Here is a 17,933-nt window from a genome sequence, read left to right as displayed (position 1 = left end):
GCCCCGGCGCCGGGCAGCGCGGAGAGCCGGCCCGGAGCACCCCCCCCGGCCCCGCGCCACCCTCCCGAATCACCCGCCTCCTCGACCCCTACTCAGTCCCGAGAGCAACCGGGACGAACGGGGTACACACACGCCGTGCGGGGCTGCAGCGCGGGAGATGCGGCCAATACCCCCGGCGTGGGCTCCGAGCTCCGGGCATGGGAGGCCCCGGTGGGAGGAAAAGTGCTGCTGGCAACGCAGCATCCCGTGCGGCTCGGCCCTGGTCTGTCCGGGACGGCCCGGGGCGGCCCCGCCGGCTCCCCGAGACCACCTGCCCTCGGTCCCGCACCCGCGGCCCCCCGCGCCCCCCGCCCCGCACAGCCCGGGATAGGTTGAAGGCTGCCGGCACCTAGTGGCTACTCGGGAAAAGCGGGAGCGGGAGCAAGCCCCGACATCCCCCTGGGACCCCAGCCCCGCCAGTCTCCGCAGCACCGGGCGAGGAGGGGAGCCCGGGAGACGGCGGAGAGCAGCCCCTGGGCCCGGGGGAACAGTCCCCGAGCATCCCCCGGGGCTGGTGACCCCCGAGTTGCGCCCTGGGGCATCTCAGCCAGCACCGGGCTTGGGGCAGCTGGGGAGAGCCGTCTGGATGCGGCAAGGGTGTTGTGGGCACTGCAGCGGGGTGTTGGGCGCAGCAAGAGTGTCTTGGACATGGCGGGGGGGCCCCTGGTGTGGGGGTCAGTATAGTGGGTGGGGCATGAGCAGCAGAGCTGCCTGCCATGCAGGCCTGGGCTGAGAACCCCAAACTCATCTCATGGGTGAGTACATCTAGTGCTTAAACTGGCATTTTGAGGCTTGAGTGACAGCACTGGTGGCATTGCCACGAGGGCTCTCAAGACCATCTTCTCTCTCCCATGCAGGTGAGTTGGGCATCACCAAGTACAGGCAAGACAGAGGCAAGCAGGGTCTATGTCCCCCACAATTCCCAGCCCCAGGCCCCACAAGGCATGGTCACGCAGCACCGCTCTGAGCCCCTGCCCTGCCTGGGACTGCTGTGCAGGGGCCGTGACTCGGGGCAAAGGCACCAGCCTTGACTCAGTGTCCCAGCAGAGACAAAACCCAAACAGGTGCCCAGCCCCGCTCAGGCTGTGGCACCTTATCAGGCCTTGGCAGTGCTGTGTGCCTGCCAGGGACACTGTTGTGTCTGCGGGCAGCGGCAGGGCCAGTGGCTGGTTGGGCATGCAGGGGACGGGGACAATGTTCCACCACCTTTGCCCAGGCACTGCTCCTCCAGGTCCCTGTCCCAGCACCATCCTGTGAAATGGAGTGGGGCTGGGCTGGTGCCCTCACAGCCATGCTGCCCCCACCCCAACCACAGCCCTGTGGCCATGCAGGGGCTCAGTGCTGGTGTTTGGTGCTCAGCGTGGTCCAGGTCCTTGCCTGGGACAGACCCATGCTCCCAGTCCTTGATGGGGAGCTCTTCAGGATTCTCGAGGCTATGGGAGCCCAAATTGGCTGCAGCTCCTCAGCCACTCGCCCCAGCAGGGCCTGGAGCTGCCCCAGCCCTGGGAAGAGGTTGCAGGTCAGCAGGAGGAAGGAGCAGGAGGGGGCTGGGGGTCAGAGAGGGCTGTAGCCCCCAGCCAAGGGTAGCTCTGATGAAACCAATGAGACCCCAGGCCTTTTGCATGTACTTTGGGACATGGTGCCTGCGCAGATGGCCGGGTGCCTCTCCCACCAGGCACCAGCAGAAGGGCAGACCTCAGGGACGACCTGCAGCCGATGCCCCCTGCTCTCAGCCGGCCCCCTCGTCCACTGGATTTACTCCCCATTTCCAGGCAGCTTCTCCTCCCCAGCCCTCCCTCGCATCCATTCTGGCATCTCCTCCTGGCCCTGGCTCCCTTCCCGTGGTTCCCACTAGCGCTCCTCTCCCTTGGCTGGCAGGACAGACGGTGGCCTGGCTGCGTGGGTGCTCAGCACCCGCCGGATGCGGTCCGTGGGGTGCGGGGCGGGCAAGGGGCGTGTCGGGGGCCACCGATAACAGCGGGCGCCGTGCCGGGGCCACAGGACCAGACAGCACAGGCGAGTGGGATGAGCCAAGGACCCCCATCCTGGGCAGCCAGGCCCCGAGGCAGCAGAATGGGGTCCAGCAGTCCCCTGCATCTCCTCCACACCCTCTGCATCGTCTCGGTGCTGGCTGGGTGCCTGCACCCTGCCACGGCCCAGTGGTTTTCCCTGGGCTCAGAGGACACCACCCCGGATCCAGGCACCAGCCCCACGGCCCCCACCCTGGATGGGGAGGAAGGTAAGCATGGTGGGTTGGGGACATGGCTTCTCCAGCACCCCAAATTCCTGTACCTCAGCATGGAGGGGACATGCGGAGGGTGAAGTGTGGGGTGCCAGGGTCTAGGGCTGCTGGTGGCACTGCTGTGGGCACGGCAGGTGCTGGGAACTGGGAGTTTTGTACCACCATGGTCCCCCTCCAGCCCTGCCACCTCCCATTCCAGCGCTCCTTTGCTCCTACAGACGCAGACGCCAGCGTGGAGCACATGGAGAAGGTGCTGCTGAGCAAACCCCCTCTGGCAACAGTCCCTAGACGCCGGGACCAAGCCTCCAGGGGGGCAGCGAAGGGGTCGGGCCATGCCCCACCACGCACACGAGGACAGGTGCTTTTTCCCTGGGCAGTGTCCCCCCTCCGGCTCCTCCAGCCCTCCTGAAACTCCCCGGCTGCTGCCAGGCTCCTTGCTATGTCCTTCGCCTTATCCATGCCCTGCTCGCACACACCAGCCTGGGCACCATGCCCTGTTCCAACCGCGAGCGCAGCTCTCAGCTCTCTCTGCCCCCTTGGAAAGAAGTCACGGCAGCTCCCAGTGTCCCCTCACATGGGCTAGCCCCACAGCAGCGCTGGGGTTGGGCCCCCACACCCGGCTGAGGGCAGCCCCGACTGGGGGATGGTCGCATCTGCCCCCCGGGAACCCCTCCGAGCCCTGGACTGAGTGCTCCCTGTCTGTCCCAGCAGCACCGACCCACGGCTGCCCCGGAGATCTTTGAGGGGAGCGCAGTGGAAGAGGAGTTCCTGCAGATCCAGGTGGTGGAGGGGTCCTGGTCCCCGGGGCGTGTCAGGGCCAGCCTGGGATGGACACCCGGGCAAGGGCCTGTGGAGGACACGGGCTGGGCAGGGCAGGACGGGATGGGGACGGTGGGAGTGGGGAATGGGGATGGTGCTCAAGGGTCTCGCACTCAGCCCCTCCTCTCCTCCACACAGACGACGGCAAAGGGGCTGCCCCGGCGGGTCCCCTCGGCCCCGAAGAGAGGCCCTGCCCTCCAGGTGAGAGGTGGGCGCGGGGCAGCCGCGTCGGACCCGTCAGTCGGGGCTCCGGTCCCGCGGCTCATCGCTCTCTCCCTCTCCAGGTGCACAACATCTCCGGCTGTGTCTGCCCCGTGCGCCCCGGCCCTCCCGGCCCTCCCGGCCCGAAGGTGGGGTGGTCCTCCTTGGGAAGGGGCAGGGGGGTGCCGGAACCCACAGGGACGAAGTCCTGATGGTCTTTTGTCTGTGCAAAAACCTTTTTGCTCAGGATTTGGACTCTAACTTTGGGATTTGGGTTAGAGAGTGACTCAGGTGGCCCCAGGGAGGGGGGGGTAAGCAGGTGCCCGTGGTGGGCTCCAGTGGAGAAGAGTGCCAGGAGGCGGAGCCAGGCTCTGAATTTCTCCGACAGGGAGAGAAAGGTGACCGAGGGTACCCGGGAGAGAGAGGCCAGCCCGGATTCTTAGGGGAGAGAGGAAAGTCCGGCAACCCAGGACAGCCAGGTCACCAGGGCCCCCGGGGCCCCCCGGGTCCTCCTGGACCACCGGGGCCCCCGGGGCCCCCGGGCACCGCGGGAGCGCGGAGCCCACCCGCGCCTGCTGCACTCCCTGAGAGATCGGAGAACGAGGTGAGCACCGGAGCAGGGACAAGGACAGGGGATGCCGGTCCCGGCCGCGGTGTCCGTCCCCCGCTGGACTGGCGAGGATGGGGACGACTGGGACGCGTGGCTGTGTGGGTGGGCAGGGGGACCAGGGGATGGGACACGGCAGTTCATTGACTCTGCTCTCTCTCCTCTCTCCTCTCTCCTCTCTCCCTCCAATCTGACAAGCAGCTGGAAGTCTCCAGCCCTGTGGGGAACCCAGGACCCCCAGGTCCCCCCGGGCTGCCCGGCATGCCCGGACCCCCAGGCTACCCGGGCCATGATGGCCCCCCGGGGGCCCCTGGGCGGGAGGGAAAGCCAGGACCCCCAGGCCCTCCAGGGGCTGTGGGGCCACCTGGTTTCCCTGGGGCTGAAGGACTTCCAGGGTCTCCAGGCTCAGCTGGGCCAGATGGACCCCCAGGGGCACCAGGACTCCCAGGGCCTCAGGGTCCCCCCGGAGTGCCTGGGCATGAAGGACCCCCTGGTCCCCCAGGACCTGCCTCACTCCCTGGCAAACCAGGGCTTCGAGGGGAGCCAGGATTCCCAGGACCAAAGGTAAGGGAGTCCCAGCCCAGCCTGTCCATGGCCCTGGGGTGGGATGGGGTACATGGGCTCACCAGCCGCTCGCCCTGCCCTGGGGGAACAGCCCCCATTACCAAGCCCTCAGAGGGCTCCAGGGCTGCCCTGAGACTGCCCCAGTCCCACCACTGTGGGGCCTAGGGGAACACAGGGGCTCAACCCCACACTCACCACCCTGTGCCATCTGCCCTCAGGGAGAGAAGGGCGAGTATGGACTGCCAGGCATGCCAGGGAGCCCTGGCCGAACCGGAGAGCCAGGGTCCCCGGGCATGCCGGGTCCCACGGGGCCACCAGGACCACCAGGGGACTACAGGGTGAGTAGGTGGTCCCGGGCTATGGGTGCTAGGGAGGGGGCACCTGTGTCACCCCACACATCCTCTCTTTGCAGTGCGACTCACGCCACACTGGGCACCGCGGATCGGCCGGGCTGCCGGGCCCCAAGGTGAGCTGGGCAGTGGCACCATGGGCGGGGGTCATGGAGCAGGGGCACAGGCACAGCGCTGGCCATGGCACCCTGACCAAACAGCTCCACGGCAGGTGGTACTCTGGCTGTGAGGCACAGCACTGCCTGGGGGTGCTTGGGAGGCCTGGGGACCCCCAGAGCCAGGTACTGACAGGATCTCTCACTTCCTTTCCAGGGAGAAAAGGGTGACCCTGGAGAGCCGGTTTGTAGCCACGAGCAGCAGTGTGGGGGAAGCTGTCTGGGGGGGTCCCATCCCCACACCTGAGTGTGCACCCCTGAGCCCTCTGTGCTGCCTTTGCTCCCCCAACGCCCTTCACCTCACCCCAGGGCACAGGGCGGGGGGTGAGGGACACCGTTCCCTGTGGAACATGCATAGGCACACATGGGCACACCTGTGCCAGCACTCAGTGCACCCATAAACACCCCCAGCACTCCCTATCCCCACCACCCAGCACCCAGCCCAGGCTCTAACCCTGCCTCTCTCTGCGGCTCACCCAGGGGTGCTGCTACAGGGAACACGGGTGCAAACCAGGCCACCTCCCCTTCCCCAGCACTGGCAGCCAGCCCGACCCCTGGGGGTCCATCAGTAGGTACCAGACGGTGAGTGCCCAGAGCAAGGGGTGCCCAGGAACCCCAGCCCAGCCTTGGGGACATGGTTCACCCCACTGGCAACACCACAGGACCCATAGCCTCAGATGAGGTGGAGGAAGGAGAGGGGAAGAATGGAAAATGGAGAGAGGGAGGACGGAGGATGGAAATCAGTCTCAGTCTTCTCCCTCTTCCTTTGCAGGGTGGCAAAGAGGAACCGGAGATTTATGGAGCAATCATCCCCCATGTGAGAGTCCCTGTCTGCACTGCCCCAGCCAGGGACATTCAGCCCTGGGAGGGGACAGGAGTGGGAAGCATGGGGGACATCAACTGGGTGTCATAGCTGCCCCCCTAAAAGGCAGCACCAAAATGACCCAGTCTAATTTCCACACTGCTCTACTGCAGGGTCTTCGAGGTCCCCCTGGGAACCCTGGTCCCCCAGGGCCCCCCGGCCCCCCTGGCCCACCAGGTCTCCTCTACCTCAACGTAAGGCCCAGCACTGGTGTGCACACGCCTGTGCCAGAGCACACACACGTGTGAGCGTGCACAGCACCAGGCCCCCTCCAAACCCTCCTGTCTTTGGTTCCAGAGGGTGCACCCTGTCCATGCCCAGCCACCCTGCAAGCAGCCGGTAAGCCACGGCCTTGCTGTCCCTGAGAGTGTCCCCGTCCCCTCCCTGTGCACCAGGAAGGGTGTCCCTCTCCCTATGCCCAGCAGCAGCAACAGGCCCCGTTTGCCTTCACAGGCGTCCGCAGACCGCAGCTGGCCATCAGGTGAGGGCGTTTCACAGCTGTTTTGGGGGCTCCAGCCTCCTTGGACACACCTTTCTTGAAGTCCTGCCTCCCTTCCTTCGGTGCCGGGACCATGACAGCATGGGTCCCTGGCACCACTGCTGGCTCTCCCACCCACTCCCACCGCATTGCTGTGGGGCCAGCTCCCATGGGAGCATCCAGGCCCTGTGCTGGGACACCTTGTGACCCCACACCGTCTCTGGGCTCTCCAGATGCCAACGTCCCTCAGACGGAGCCATTGGACTCCCGCGCTGATCTCCAGGTGCGTCCAGGCTGCAGCCCCCGGGCAAGCCCCACAAGCTGCCCCATACCCCACAGCAGGACCCTCACCCTCTGCATTCCCCCAGCACCAGACATGGGTCTTCAAGTCCAAGGAGCTGATGGTGAAGGCGAGCAGTGCTGTGCCCGAGGGGAGCCTGGTCTACGTGCGGGAAGGGAGCAACGCCTTCCTCCGGACCCCCACCGGCTGGAGCCGCCTCTTGGTACCGTGTGGGGTCCCTCACAGGGCTGGGGGTGCAGGATCCAGGGCTGGATTTGGTGCTGGGGCAGCAGATCCCCTGGAGGGAGTGGATTCCCCCTAACCTGTCCTTCTGCTCATGCCATTGAGCAGCTGGAGGATCCGAAGTCCTTCTTGGCTGGTGATGACCCTTCTGCCTCCACCCCACAGAACCAGGTGAGGAGTGCAGGAGCTGCAAGGTCCGCTCATGCCCCTGTGGGACAGAGCCCTCCTCCACATGATGGAGGGGACAGACCTCACAGGAATGTCCTCTCCCTCTTCTTCCACCTCTCCATCCAGGAGGCAAAGAGGGTGCAGGCGAGAGGTCCCAACACGCTGTTGCAGTCTCCAGTGGACTCACTGGTGAGCCCTGCTGAGGGTCTGCCCATGCTGGGAGGGATGTGCCATAGGGACAGGCTGGATGCTGGCAGGGCAGTGCCAGCTTGGCATGAGCAGAACCTGGGATTGTGTTGGTCTGGGGAGAGTGCCCCCCACTCATGGCACATGGATGGGTGTCCCCAGACTGACCTGAGCTGTGTTTTTCCAGACTCAGAAAGAGGAGGAACAAAGGCTGACCCAGATTCTGCCAACCACCATTGCCCCCCGGATCCCATCGGTAAGGAATGCCTAGCCCCAGGCTGGGGATGAGTGGCCCAGCCATGGGAGAGCGGGGCAGAGGTGCCCAGGAGACCACCAATCCTGGCCAGCACTGCCAGGGGCTCACACCCTCTGGTAAGTGGGGAGCAGAGACCTCAATTCCTCCCTGCCACCCCCAGCTCCGCCTGGCTGCTCTCAACGTGCCCCTCTCTGGTGACATGAGCGGGATCCGGGGTGCTGACCTGCAGTGCTACCGGCAGTCGCAGGAGGCCGGGCTCTATGGCACCTTCCGGGCCTTCCTGTCGGCCCCCACCCAAAACCTGGTGTCCATCGTCAAGCGGACAGACAGGACCCTCCCCATCATCAACCTGAAGGCAGGTACCCCCATCCCTAGGGGGGCTGTGGTTGGCAAAGCCCCACAGCCCCCATGAGCTGCAGTGGGTGGGGGACCCCCACCCAGTCCTGCTCTGGGGCTGCTGCACCTGGGCTGAGCTGACCAAGAGGACATTATTGCCCACACATGGTGGGGACAAGGGCATTCCCCTGGCCCCTGGCTCATGGCTCGTGCCCACAGGGGCAGCTGCTGGCCAAGTCCTGGAGCTCCCTCTTCGAGGGTCAGTCCGGTGCTGCCCTGCGGGGTCCCATCTACTCCTTCAACGGGCGCAGCATCCTGACAGATCCCCTCTGGTGAGTCTGGACACGGGGTCCTGAATGGATGTCCCTGTGTGGGAGCTGGAAGGGGGGTCTGTGGTGGGTCCCTCCCTGCTGAAGTGCAGGAGCAAAGAGCTGGAGGTGCCCCAGCCCCTCTCACCCCATCCCCACCCACAGGCCCCACCGGCTGGCCTGGCACGGCTCCACACCACGGGGTGGCCATGCCCGCCGGTGGGATTGCCAGGGCTGGCGCAGCTCCGGTGTGGCTGAGGGCATGGCCACCACCCTGGGCGAGGGCAGGCTGCTGGCTGGGCACCGGCACAACTGTTCCACACCGCTGGCTGTGCTCTGCGTCGAGGTGGCCTTTCCCTACCGGCACATGTGGTGACAACAGTGACACCCAGCCACATGCTCCAGGCCTTCCTCCGGTCCTGTGTGGCCAGGGAATGTCCCTGGCAGCACCATGGGCAGTGTTGGAGTTGTGCCGGAGCACTGAGGGGACACTGGTTCCACAGCCAGGCTGTGCTGTGCCCATCCTCAGCTGTGCCATCCCACGGATCCCTGTGCCATGGGGCAATGCCAGGCTGTGCCTGCAGCCTCCCACCCCCACTGGAGCCAACACGGTCACCACCCAGAAATAAAGACACAAAAATGTTGGTTTTTATGACACCCTGCTTTGTTCTGGGGGGACATGGCCAGGTGCAGCAAGGGGCTGGGGGGGCACGCTGCGACCACCTGGGAATGGGAACAGGGGCTGGAGGGGCTGGGAGCGGGTTCCAGTCCCCTTGGGATTGGCAGAAACTGGGAGGGGACACCCTGACACAGGTCTCCATGTCAGTGAGGTCAGTGTTGTAGTCCCAGAACCTGCCTAGTGTGTCCCAGTATATCCCAGTGGGTTGCCAGGTCTTGCTCAGTGTATTCCTGTGGGTTCCCGAGGCCTTCCCAGTGCATCCCAGTGGGTGTCCAGGGTCTGTCAAGCATATCCCACTGATCCTCAATGGGTCCCAGTGGGTCCCTGGGGCTTGCCCAGTGTGTAGCAGTACCCCAGTGGGCCCACAGGGTCTGTCCAGTGTATCCCAATGTGCTCCCAGGGCTTGCCCAGTGAATCCCAGTGTATCCCAGTGTGTTTCCAGGGCTTGTCCAGTGAATCCCAGTGTATCCCAGTGTGTCCCAGTGTGTTCCCAGGGCTTGCCCAGTGAATCCCAGTGTATCCCAGTGTATCCCACTACATCCCACCACCCACGGCAAACGGGCAGCCTCAGCGCCCGCCCTTTCGCTCCTCTATTGGTCGGTCTCGCTGCCCGTCTCGCCGCTCTCCCTTTCGATTGGTCGGTTTGAACGCGTGGAGCAGCCTCTGATTGGTTAGAGGGCGGAGAGAGCGCAGGCCTTGTGTCCAGCCCCTTACTGCGATTGGCGGAGCGCAAGGGGCCGCGGGCGGGGATTGGCTGCGCGTTTCGGCGGGACGAGCGGAGGTTTGAAGGGGACGTTGGCGCCGCCATCGCCGCCTCAGCCGCATCCGCCGCTGCCGCCGCCGCCATGGAGCTCTCGCAGTCCCCGTCGCCCCTCCGGGTGTGTACAGCGACCGCCGCCCCCGACCCTGCGGGGCTTCGAGATCCCCCACCGCACCGTCCCCTCGGGGTCTCGGGCCCCTCTCAGACCTCGCCGGGCACCCGCAGGTTCCCCCCGGGCCCCCTCAGGGTCTCCCCGGTTCCTTCGCAGCCCCCCTCGGTCCTCCTTCAGGGTCTCCCCAGGCCCCTCTCTCGGCCCTTTTCCCAGCCCTCCCTCTCCTCAGATTCCCCGCTCCTCTGCGATTCCAGTTCTCTTCGCCCCCCCCCCTCCCAACCCCGATCCTGTTCCACTCCCCGGCCTGGCCCCCTCGTGTTCCCCTTGTTCACCCCCCCTCACCGCTGCTGCCTCTCCCCCGACAGCCCGCGGATGAGAACGCCCGTGTGAACAAGCCCGATGGCCCCAAGAAGCTTTCGGTGGAGCACATCTACCAGAAGAAGACGCAGCTGGAGCACATCCTGCTCCGGCCAGACACCTACATCGGCTCCGTGGAGCTCGTCACCCAGGCAGGAGCAGGGGGGAGCAGGGCTGAGCGCCTCGGGGCAGGCGGGGTGTCTGTTTACAAGGCACAGAACATCTGCTTTACAAACGGATGGCACAGGAGAGGGGCTGTACCTGGGGACTTACAAATTTCTTCTTTTTTTTCCAGCAAATGTGGGTTTATGATGAAGGCATTGGCCTCAACTGCAGAGATGTGACCTTTGTGCCTGGCTTGTACAAAATCTTTGATGAGATTCTGGGTAAGCTGACAGATCCGTTGAGTCAGTGAGTGGCAGGTTATTAACGGGGGTTGAACGCAAGAAACTGGAACTAAACATAAATTATCAAGAACTTATCAGCACTACTTAATAGCAAACCGTTCATGGAAAACAAACGAAAAGAAAAATTTCAAAAATCCAATTACAAAACTGATTTCATTCTGCGCAAAATTCTCCCTTTTATGTTAATGGTTGCACTGGAGGAATTCAGAGGTCATTTCCAGCCTTCATAATTCCATGATAACTTGTTGTACTCCTCTTTGTAATTTACAAAATATTTTCATGCCGAGATGATTATTAGTAACACTGTAGTGAGTTTTTGTGTTCATTCTACTGGAACACTTCATAGTTCATAGTTTTCCCTTCATTGAGAATGTAATAAATTAACAATATTCTCTTTCCTTTCTAGTCAATGCTGCAGACAACAAGCAGAGGGATAAAAACATGTCGTGCATTAAAATCACAATTGATGTGTAAGTTTGATTTCATTGTTGCCTTCAGCTGTTCTGCAAAGCTGAGGTGTCACTGCAGGGCTCTGCTGTGGGGCTGATCTGAGATAGCCCAAACTTAATTCACCAGTTGTGAAAACCTTTCTCTCTGCTTAGTCCCCTGGACTCTTACAGAGGGCTGACTGAGGAAACGGCTGCTCTTTCGTTGCTGTTGTTTCCCATCCTCTTCCTCTCCTTTCTCATCCTGATTGAGCACAGATGGAGGGTTTTGTGTGTGGGTCCATTTCAGAGCCGGCATGTGCAGATCTGGGCATTTCTGTGTTGCCTGTCCCCCCTCTGCTGGCAGCTGCTGCACTTGCTGAGCACAGATTTGTTCCTGGTGAAATGGTGCCTTTCCCCAGAGCCTTTCTGTGACTTTTTTCACAGCTAAGCCATTTGCAGCCTTAAAAACAGACTTTTCTTTCCCTCCCCAGAGAGAATAACACCATCAGCGTGTGGAACAATGGGAAAGGTATCCCAGTTGTTGAACACAAAGTGGAGAAGGTCTATGTGCCTGCTCTGATCTTTGGACAGCTGCTGACATCCAGCAACTATGATGACAACGAGAAGAAAGTCACAGGTGAGGAAGGCTCAGATATGCACTAATGTCTCTGAACAGCTCTAAGTGTGTGACCTAAACTAGAAAGGGCAGAAAGGGGGTCCTTGATACAGTTTCCAGATGAAAACTGAAAGAGAGGAAATTTAGGTGAGATATACAGAAAAAATTCCTCTCTGTGAGGGTGGTCAGGCCCTGGCACAGGTTGCCCAGAGAAGCTGTGGCTGCCCCTGGATCCCTGGAAGTGTTCAAGGCCAGGTTGGACAGGGCTTGAAGCAACCTGGGATAGTGGAAGGTGTCCCTGCCTATGGCAGGGGATGGGACTGGATGGGCTTTAAGGTCCCTTTCAAACCAAACCATTTGTGATTCTATGAAAATTACATTCTGAATCTATCAGAGAAGTCTCTGTGCTCTGTTTTATCGTAATAACAGTGCAAACATGGAAACAGGAAAAATTGTCTTTGAATATTCTCTTAAACCCTAAGTAAATCAAAGTTTGTAGTTGCATACTGAGCTTGTAGAATATTGTTGCTTGTTGACAGCTGTCTTTGGATTGGGCTGACGTTGACAAACTCCAGTTAGTCTTGGATTCTTTTAGATGGTTTTGGACAAAGATAATAACACGAGTCTGTGTTCCTTCTAATTCCAGGGGGGAGAAATGGTTATGGAGCCAAACTGTGCAACATATTCAGCACAAAGTTTACTGTGGAAACTGGATGTCACGAATACAAAAAGTTATTCAAGCAGGTAGGAGCACTTTTCAGGGAGTTTATACCTGAGGTTTTCAAATGAGACCCTCAGTCTTTGTTTCAAAATTCTAGGCACACCTTGCAGTCAGTTCACTGTGATTAGAGAAATATAGACTCACAAAATATAATTCAAAGGAATAATGAAATTAGCAGACAGCATCAGAATCTGGTTTTTAACCAGAGTTTTTGTTTAATTTAAAGGTATCTAAAACATAAACCATCTTAGCGCTTTTAAAAACTAAGGTAGTTATTTGTGTGCGTTTGACTTGCAACTCACCAAAGCTCCTTTCCTCAGACCTGGACAGACAATATGGGAAAGGCTGGAGAAATGAAGCTGAAATACTTTGATGGAGATGATTACACCTGTGTCACTTTCCAGCCTGATCTGGCCAAATTCAAAATGACCATTCTGGATAAGGACATTGTAGCACTGATGTCTCGAAGAGCGTATGATATTGCTGGATCCACAAAGGATGTCAAAGTTTTCCTGAATGGACAGAGGCTGCCTGTAAGTGAGCATTGAAAAGAAACACAAATACCTGCATGTTTTGGTGCCATTTAAGCAGTGAGATTCCACTGAGGCCATTCCTGTCATCACACACAGCAAAGGAACACGTGCAGGAGGGATTTCTGCACCCGCTTTGCAGGAGGATGTGAATTAAGTATTTATAGGAGCTGTTAACAACCAGTTGTCTGCTCTCATCTACGTGCAGGTGAAAGGATTCCGCAGCTATGTGGACCTCTATCTGAAGGATAAGGTCGATGAAACTGGGAATGCACTCAAAGTTATCCATGAGGAAGTCAATTCCCGGTGGGAAGTGTGCTTGACTTTGAGTGAAAAAGGCTTCCAGCAAGTCAGCTTTGTTAACAGCATTGCCACCACAAAGGTAACTCCTCAGTGTGTTTAGTCAGGCTAGTGCCATATTCTTCAACTTTAATATTCTTGGCTATTTGTAAGTGTACATGTTAGTGAAAAATACTTTAATGTTGCAAAGAATATGCTTAAAGTTTTAAATAGGTATTTGTGGGTTTTAGTGGCCTCAGTCCCAGGTCCTTGTCCCCTTCCCCACAGGGTGGCAGACACGTGGATTATGTAGCTGACCAGCTCGTGACCAAACTCATTGATGTTGTGAAAAAGAAGAACAAAAATGGAGTTGGAGTGAAGCCTTTCCAGGTACAATGTCAGAATTTCCCAGCTGGGAAACACAACTTGAGCATTACTGCAAATTGTAACTTCAGCTTAATCCATTGATTAATAACACATTTCCATGGTACAGACAATAGATATAAGATTGCTAATTATAGCAGTCTCATATTGTCCAGTTTAATCCAATTAACTTCTCTTTGCTTGACTGATGTGTTTTTGTAATCACTATAAGTCAGTGTAGATGCACTAAACCTCAGTATCTGTTAGATAACACCTCTTCAGGCAGAGAGATGCCAATTCCTTGACATCCCAAATCATCTAACACTGTTCATGTGTGTTCATTAGCTGTTCAAAATTAAAATATCTAGGAAAATTCCAAACCCTACAGTGTGAGTGTTTCCTTGTTGTGTGATTGACAAGTGGGCTGAGCCTGTACAGTGTGTGATCCTTGTTGTGATTTAACTACAGGTGAAGAACCACATGTGGATTTTTGTGAATGCCTTAATTGAAAACCCAACCTTTGACTCTCAGACGAAGGAGAACATGACTCTGCAGGCAAAGAACTTCGGCTCTACCTGTAAACTGAGTGAAAAATTCATTAAGGGTGTAAGTCCTGATGTACACGGGCAGTCAAGATGTCTGTAAAAATACATAACAAAAGTTTCTGTCATGTTGAGGCTTTTCCCACAACTTTGGATTGCGTTTTGTATTGCAGGCAGTTGGCTGTGGCATTGTTGAAAGTATCCTAAATTGGGTAAAATTTAAAGCTCAGAACCAGCTGAATAAGAAATGTTCAGCTGTGAAACACTCCAAGATTAAGGGTGTTCCTAAGCTGGATGATGCCAACGATGCTGGTAAGTGTTTGACATCCTTTTTAACCAATGCATTCAAAAACAGTTAAAACTTGTTTGTTAAACATAAGATTTGTCTCCTAAAGAAAAGTGAGAAAACCTGTCATTATAGTTTTACCTCCATTTCATGCTCCCATTTACTATGATTATCCCCATTTACTGTGTGCAGTGCCAAAAAAACTGTGTTAGAAGATTATTTATACTTGCTCAGTCATGAATGTGCAGCCTTGGATTTCATTTCTTAAGTAGAAAACTGACTCGATTTTCTTCTTTTTTAGGCAGCAAGAATTCTCTAGATTGTACACTGATCCTGACTGAGGGAGACTCAGCCAAAACTCTGGCTGTTTCTGGGCTGGGAGTGGTTGGTAGAGACAAATATGGAGTATTTCCTCTTCGTGGGAAAATCCTCAATGTCAGGGAAGCTTCTCATAAGCAGGTTGGTTGGAAAATGGTTACAGTTACATGTTGGAAAGTGTGGTGAGATTTGTGCAATGAGTCGGTGCAGCTGCACCTGGAGCACTGGAACTCCAAGGAGCAGTGTCTTAAATACCTGAGTCTTCCCTCACTTTGAGTCTGCCTCACTGGTTAAGTAGGAATATTGATTAAGTCCTGTTCAGTGATTTGCCTGAGGGGATAATGTTTGTGTTGTGGATTGGAAAATGGTTGGAATTACCTAGAGTAATGCAACCATTAGAAATTACAAGTTTCTAAAAGGCAAAAAACACCAGCAGGACAGAACTCGGCCAATGATTCACTTATGGATAACTTTATACTTTTCTTGAGCTACATTTTGAGTCTGAAAGAAGTTTTTATTCTGTGTGATCTCTTTCAGATTATGGAAAATGCTGAAATCAACAACATCATCAAGATTGTGGGTTTGCAATATAAAAAGAACTATGAAGATCAAGAATCTTTAAAAACTCTTCGCTATGGAAAGATTATGATCATGACAGATCAGGTTAGGTTCATTAAAATTGAAAGCTGGGAGAGGATAACAACACTTAAATAAAGAGATAGGAAGAAAATACTGCTTTTCTCTAACTGCTCCTATTGTTGTCCCCAATTCTCTGTGTTTCTTTTTCCCATTTTACGTTTTAGTGGGTCATAATGTCTTTTCAGCCACAAAAAAAAAAGTAAAATGGGGAGTAACATCAAACAGCTAAACACTGTCTTTCCAGTCTTTTCTGCTGATTCAAAGTCCTTGACCAGTCCTTGACACCTTTTTTTCACCAAGAATCTGCCTTTTCTGTTTCTCTTAATTTTCAGCAATTAACACATGGTCACCTTTTTAGAGGTGAAAGTTAATAGAGTCAGTTAGCTGGAATTACAGAGTCATTTACTATTAAGCCAACAGTTGTCATTTCCATCATTCCCTGATAAAATATGGTTTGTTTTTTTCTTTTATAATTCAGGATCAGGATGGATCACACATCAAAGGTTTGCTGATCAACTTCATCCATCACAACTGGCCATCTCTTCTAAGACACAATTTTTTGGAGGAATTCATTACTCCTATCATAAAGGTGAGGGCTGGGGGAGGATGAGGTCGACGACTGAGGATCCATTGTCCAAAAATGCCTTTCATTTCACAGTTAAAATGTTTGTCCACTGTAGGCCTCTAAAAACAAAGAAGAAATTGCATTCTACAGTATCCCTGAGTTTGAAGAATGGAAAAGCAGTACTCAGAACTACAACTCATGGAAAATCAAGTACTACAAAGGTTTGTAAAAACTTAATATGGTGAAACTGATCCAAGTTAGAGCATTGATGATTCGATGCAGTCAGTCCTGCTTTGCAGAAAGGATGTGGATTGGGTGTCTCCCAAGTCTCTTCCCTCCTGTGATATTCCAATTAGATTTCAGATATCAACAGGAATTACAGACGAAATCCAAAACTACAACATGCCACTGCTCACTTAATTGTAATTCTTATGATTTTTGTGATACATCTCGTTTTGAAGTAACTTTTCAGGAAATCATCTTCACACTGTATGTTCATATGGTGCATCACAAAAACTGGGCATAGAAAAGTATTTCTTTGAATTGGAACTTAATTTAGGCAAAAAGTCGTTAGGATTAACTCTCTGTCCCTGCAGGTTTGGGTACCAGCACATCGAAGGAGGCCAAAGAATACTTTGCAGATATGGCAAAACACCGAATCGGCTTCAAATATTCTGGGCCTGAAGACGATGCTGCAATCACCCTGGTAACTAACACTTGATTTAATTGCTGACTTACTACCTTTGGTATTTCACCTTGTGGAGTGCTCTCTATTTTCTCTTAAAATGCTCTTTGAGGCCTTTTGGCTGGAGACAATCTCTGTGTTACCAAGGCTACAGCTTTACTTGAACCAGGAGCAGCGAATCTGCCCCTCAACCTCAGGGCAAGAGTACCCTTTTAATGATGGGCTTTAAATATAGCTCAGAACAAACTAATCACTACAAACCAATTGACATTTTCAGACACAATAGTAAATATTCCTTTAACATTTTTCTGTGTATTCTGCTGCAGTTTTCTCCAAGTCGGATCTCCCTTTCCTCCCCCAGTGCAAAATGGTGGATTAAAACAGTCCTCGTTTCTGTGAACTTCACCTTAGCTAGTCTCTGTTCCTGAAATATTCAGAGTTGTTAGGCAATGCCAAAAAAATCAAGTTTTCCCCCAAAATATTAATTTCCTCTCAAATCTGCTTTAGTCTTCTGTTATTATATTAAAAATCTATAAATTTAAACCTAACTGCTCTGTCCTCTACAGAGTGGTGGAAATTATGCTCTTAATACGTTTAGCTACAGAAACCTTTTATTGCATTTCTTGGCCTCTTAAATCAGCCTGTTTTGCATGTTGTTCTCCTGGGTAAGATCTTCCTTTTTCTCAAGTGATCCAATAGTGCACAACCACAGAACGTTCTGGAATTGAGTTACTTTTCATTTTGTAACATCCAGGCCTTTAGCAAGAAGAAGATAGAAGAGCGAAAGGAGTGGCTGACTAATTTCATGGAGGATAGAAGACAACGGAAGCTGCACGGTCTGCCAGAGGTAAAAGGTTTATGTTTGTAAGGAAACTGGTTTCCAGTCTCTGCCTGGGGCTGTTCTCAGCTTCATCCTGGCACACCAGAGCTGCACACAGCTCAGGTAGTGAGTCAGGTCTGGATTATAGGACGTTGAAAATGTGTCAGGATTTTGCAGAGCAGCTTCTTCTCTCATCATTGTAGCCTCATTGTCAATTATCCAACAGTTAATTTCATTTTAAACTCTCATCTTTCAAGTTGCTGTATCAATAGGAAAATGATAAGTCAAGCAGAGCCAGATGAAGTCTTTCTTTCCTCCAAAATGGGGGAAATAATGCATCCTGGGAAATGTTTCCCTTTGCCATGCAAAGGGTGTCAGCACTTGAGCTGTATTTAGCTGGTCTTAAAAGGAGTTCCCATTTCAGTGAAACTAGCCAAAAAACTGATTAGGCCCTGTTAAAATTAAGGCAATCTTCCCTCTGTTTCTCTTAGGAATACCTGTATGGGAAAAATACCGATTACCTGACGTACAATGACTTCATCAACAAGGAGTTAGTGCTGTTCTCAAACTCAGATAATGAGAGATCAATCCCATCACTGGTTGATGGTAAGTGATTTCTAAGTCGTGATTCTGCATGGTATATCTCCAGAACTGAGGAGATGGATGTTCAATGTCACATCAGAGGCGGGGAACCTGCTGAGGTTTCAGGGTCAGTATCCTGAAGTCTGTTTT

The 17,933-nt window shown here is 54.8% G+C and overlaps 2 protein-coding genes across 3 annotated transcripts; both read left to right on the top strand.

Moving 5' to 3' along the window:
- Window positions 1-741: 741 nt before the first annotated feature.
- LOC104697797 (collagen alpha-1(III) chain-like) lies at window positions 742-8,749 on the top strand. Of its 2 annotated transcripts, none has more exons than XM_039565564.1 (23): window positions 742-2,278; window positions 2,500-2,639; window positions 2,993-3,061; window positions 3,239-3,301; window positions 3,385-3,450; window positions 3,690-3,905; window positions 4,110-4,472; window positions 4,691-4,810; window positions 4,885-4,938; window positions 5,135-5,161; window positions 5,458-5,559; window positions 5,750-5,794; window positions 5,953-6,033; window positions 6,137-6,178; window positions 6,293-6,320; window positions 6,551-6,600; window positions 6,686-6,820; window positions 7,006-7,011; window positions 7,135-7,197; window positions 7,382-7,450; window positions 7,611-7,805; window positions 8,006-8,118; window positions 8,260-8,749. In XM_039565564.1, exons 1-23 carry the CDS (start codon window positions 1,756-1,758, stop codon window positions 8,468-8,470), a joined length of 2,781 nt encoding a protein of 926 aa, XP_039421498.1. In that variant the 5' UTR covers window positions 742-1,755; the 3' UTR covers window positions 8,471-8,749. The 2 variants fall into 2 exon arrangements, with proteins under 2 accessions (XP_039421498.1, XP_039421497.1); XM_039565563.1 differs by having other exon boundaries at window positions 6,949-7,011.
- Window positions 8,750-9,553: 804 nt separating this feature from the next.
- Window positions 9,554-17,815, top strand: TOP2A (DNA topoisomerase II alpha). The gene is made up of 18 exons (XM_039565568.1): window positions 9,554-9,651; window positions 10,011-10,154; window positions 10,298-10,388; window positions 10,816-10,879; window positions 11,329-11,474; window positions 12,100-12,197; window positions 12,495-12,707; window positions 12,913-13,086; window positions 13,272-13,373; window positions 13,815-13,952; window positions 14,062-14,200; window positions 14,476-14,633; window positions 15,030-15,155; window positions 15,610-15,720; window positions 15,812-15,917; window positions 16,293-16,402; window positions 17,136-17,228; window positions 17,693-17,815. Exons 1-18 carry the CDS (start codon window positions 9,619-9,621, stop codon window positions 17,813-17,815), a joined length of 2,169 nt encoding a protein of 722 aa, XP_039421502.1. The 5' UTR covers window positions 9,554-9,618.
- Window positions 17,816-17,933: the final 118 nt, after the last annotated feature.

The sequence above is a fragment of the Corvus cornix genome, chromosome 27 (genome assembly GCF_000738735.6).
Source record: "Corvus cornix cornix isolate S_Up_H32 chromosome 27, ASM73873v5, whole genome shotgun sequence".
NCBI classification, from domain to species: Eukaryota; Metazoa; Chordata; class Aves; order Passeriformes; family Corvidae; genus Corvus; species Corvus cornix.
The sequence above is the reverse complement of the archived record's forward strand: the minus strand, read 5'-3'. Positions and strand labels throughout refer to the sequence as shown.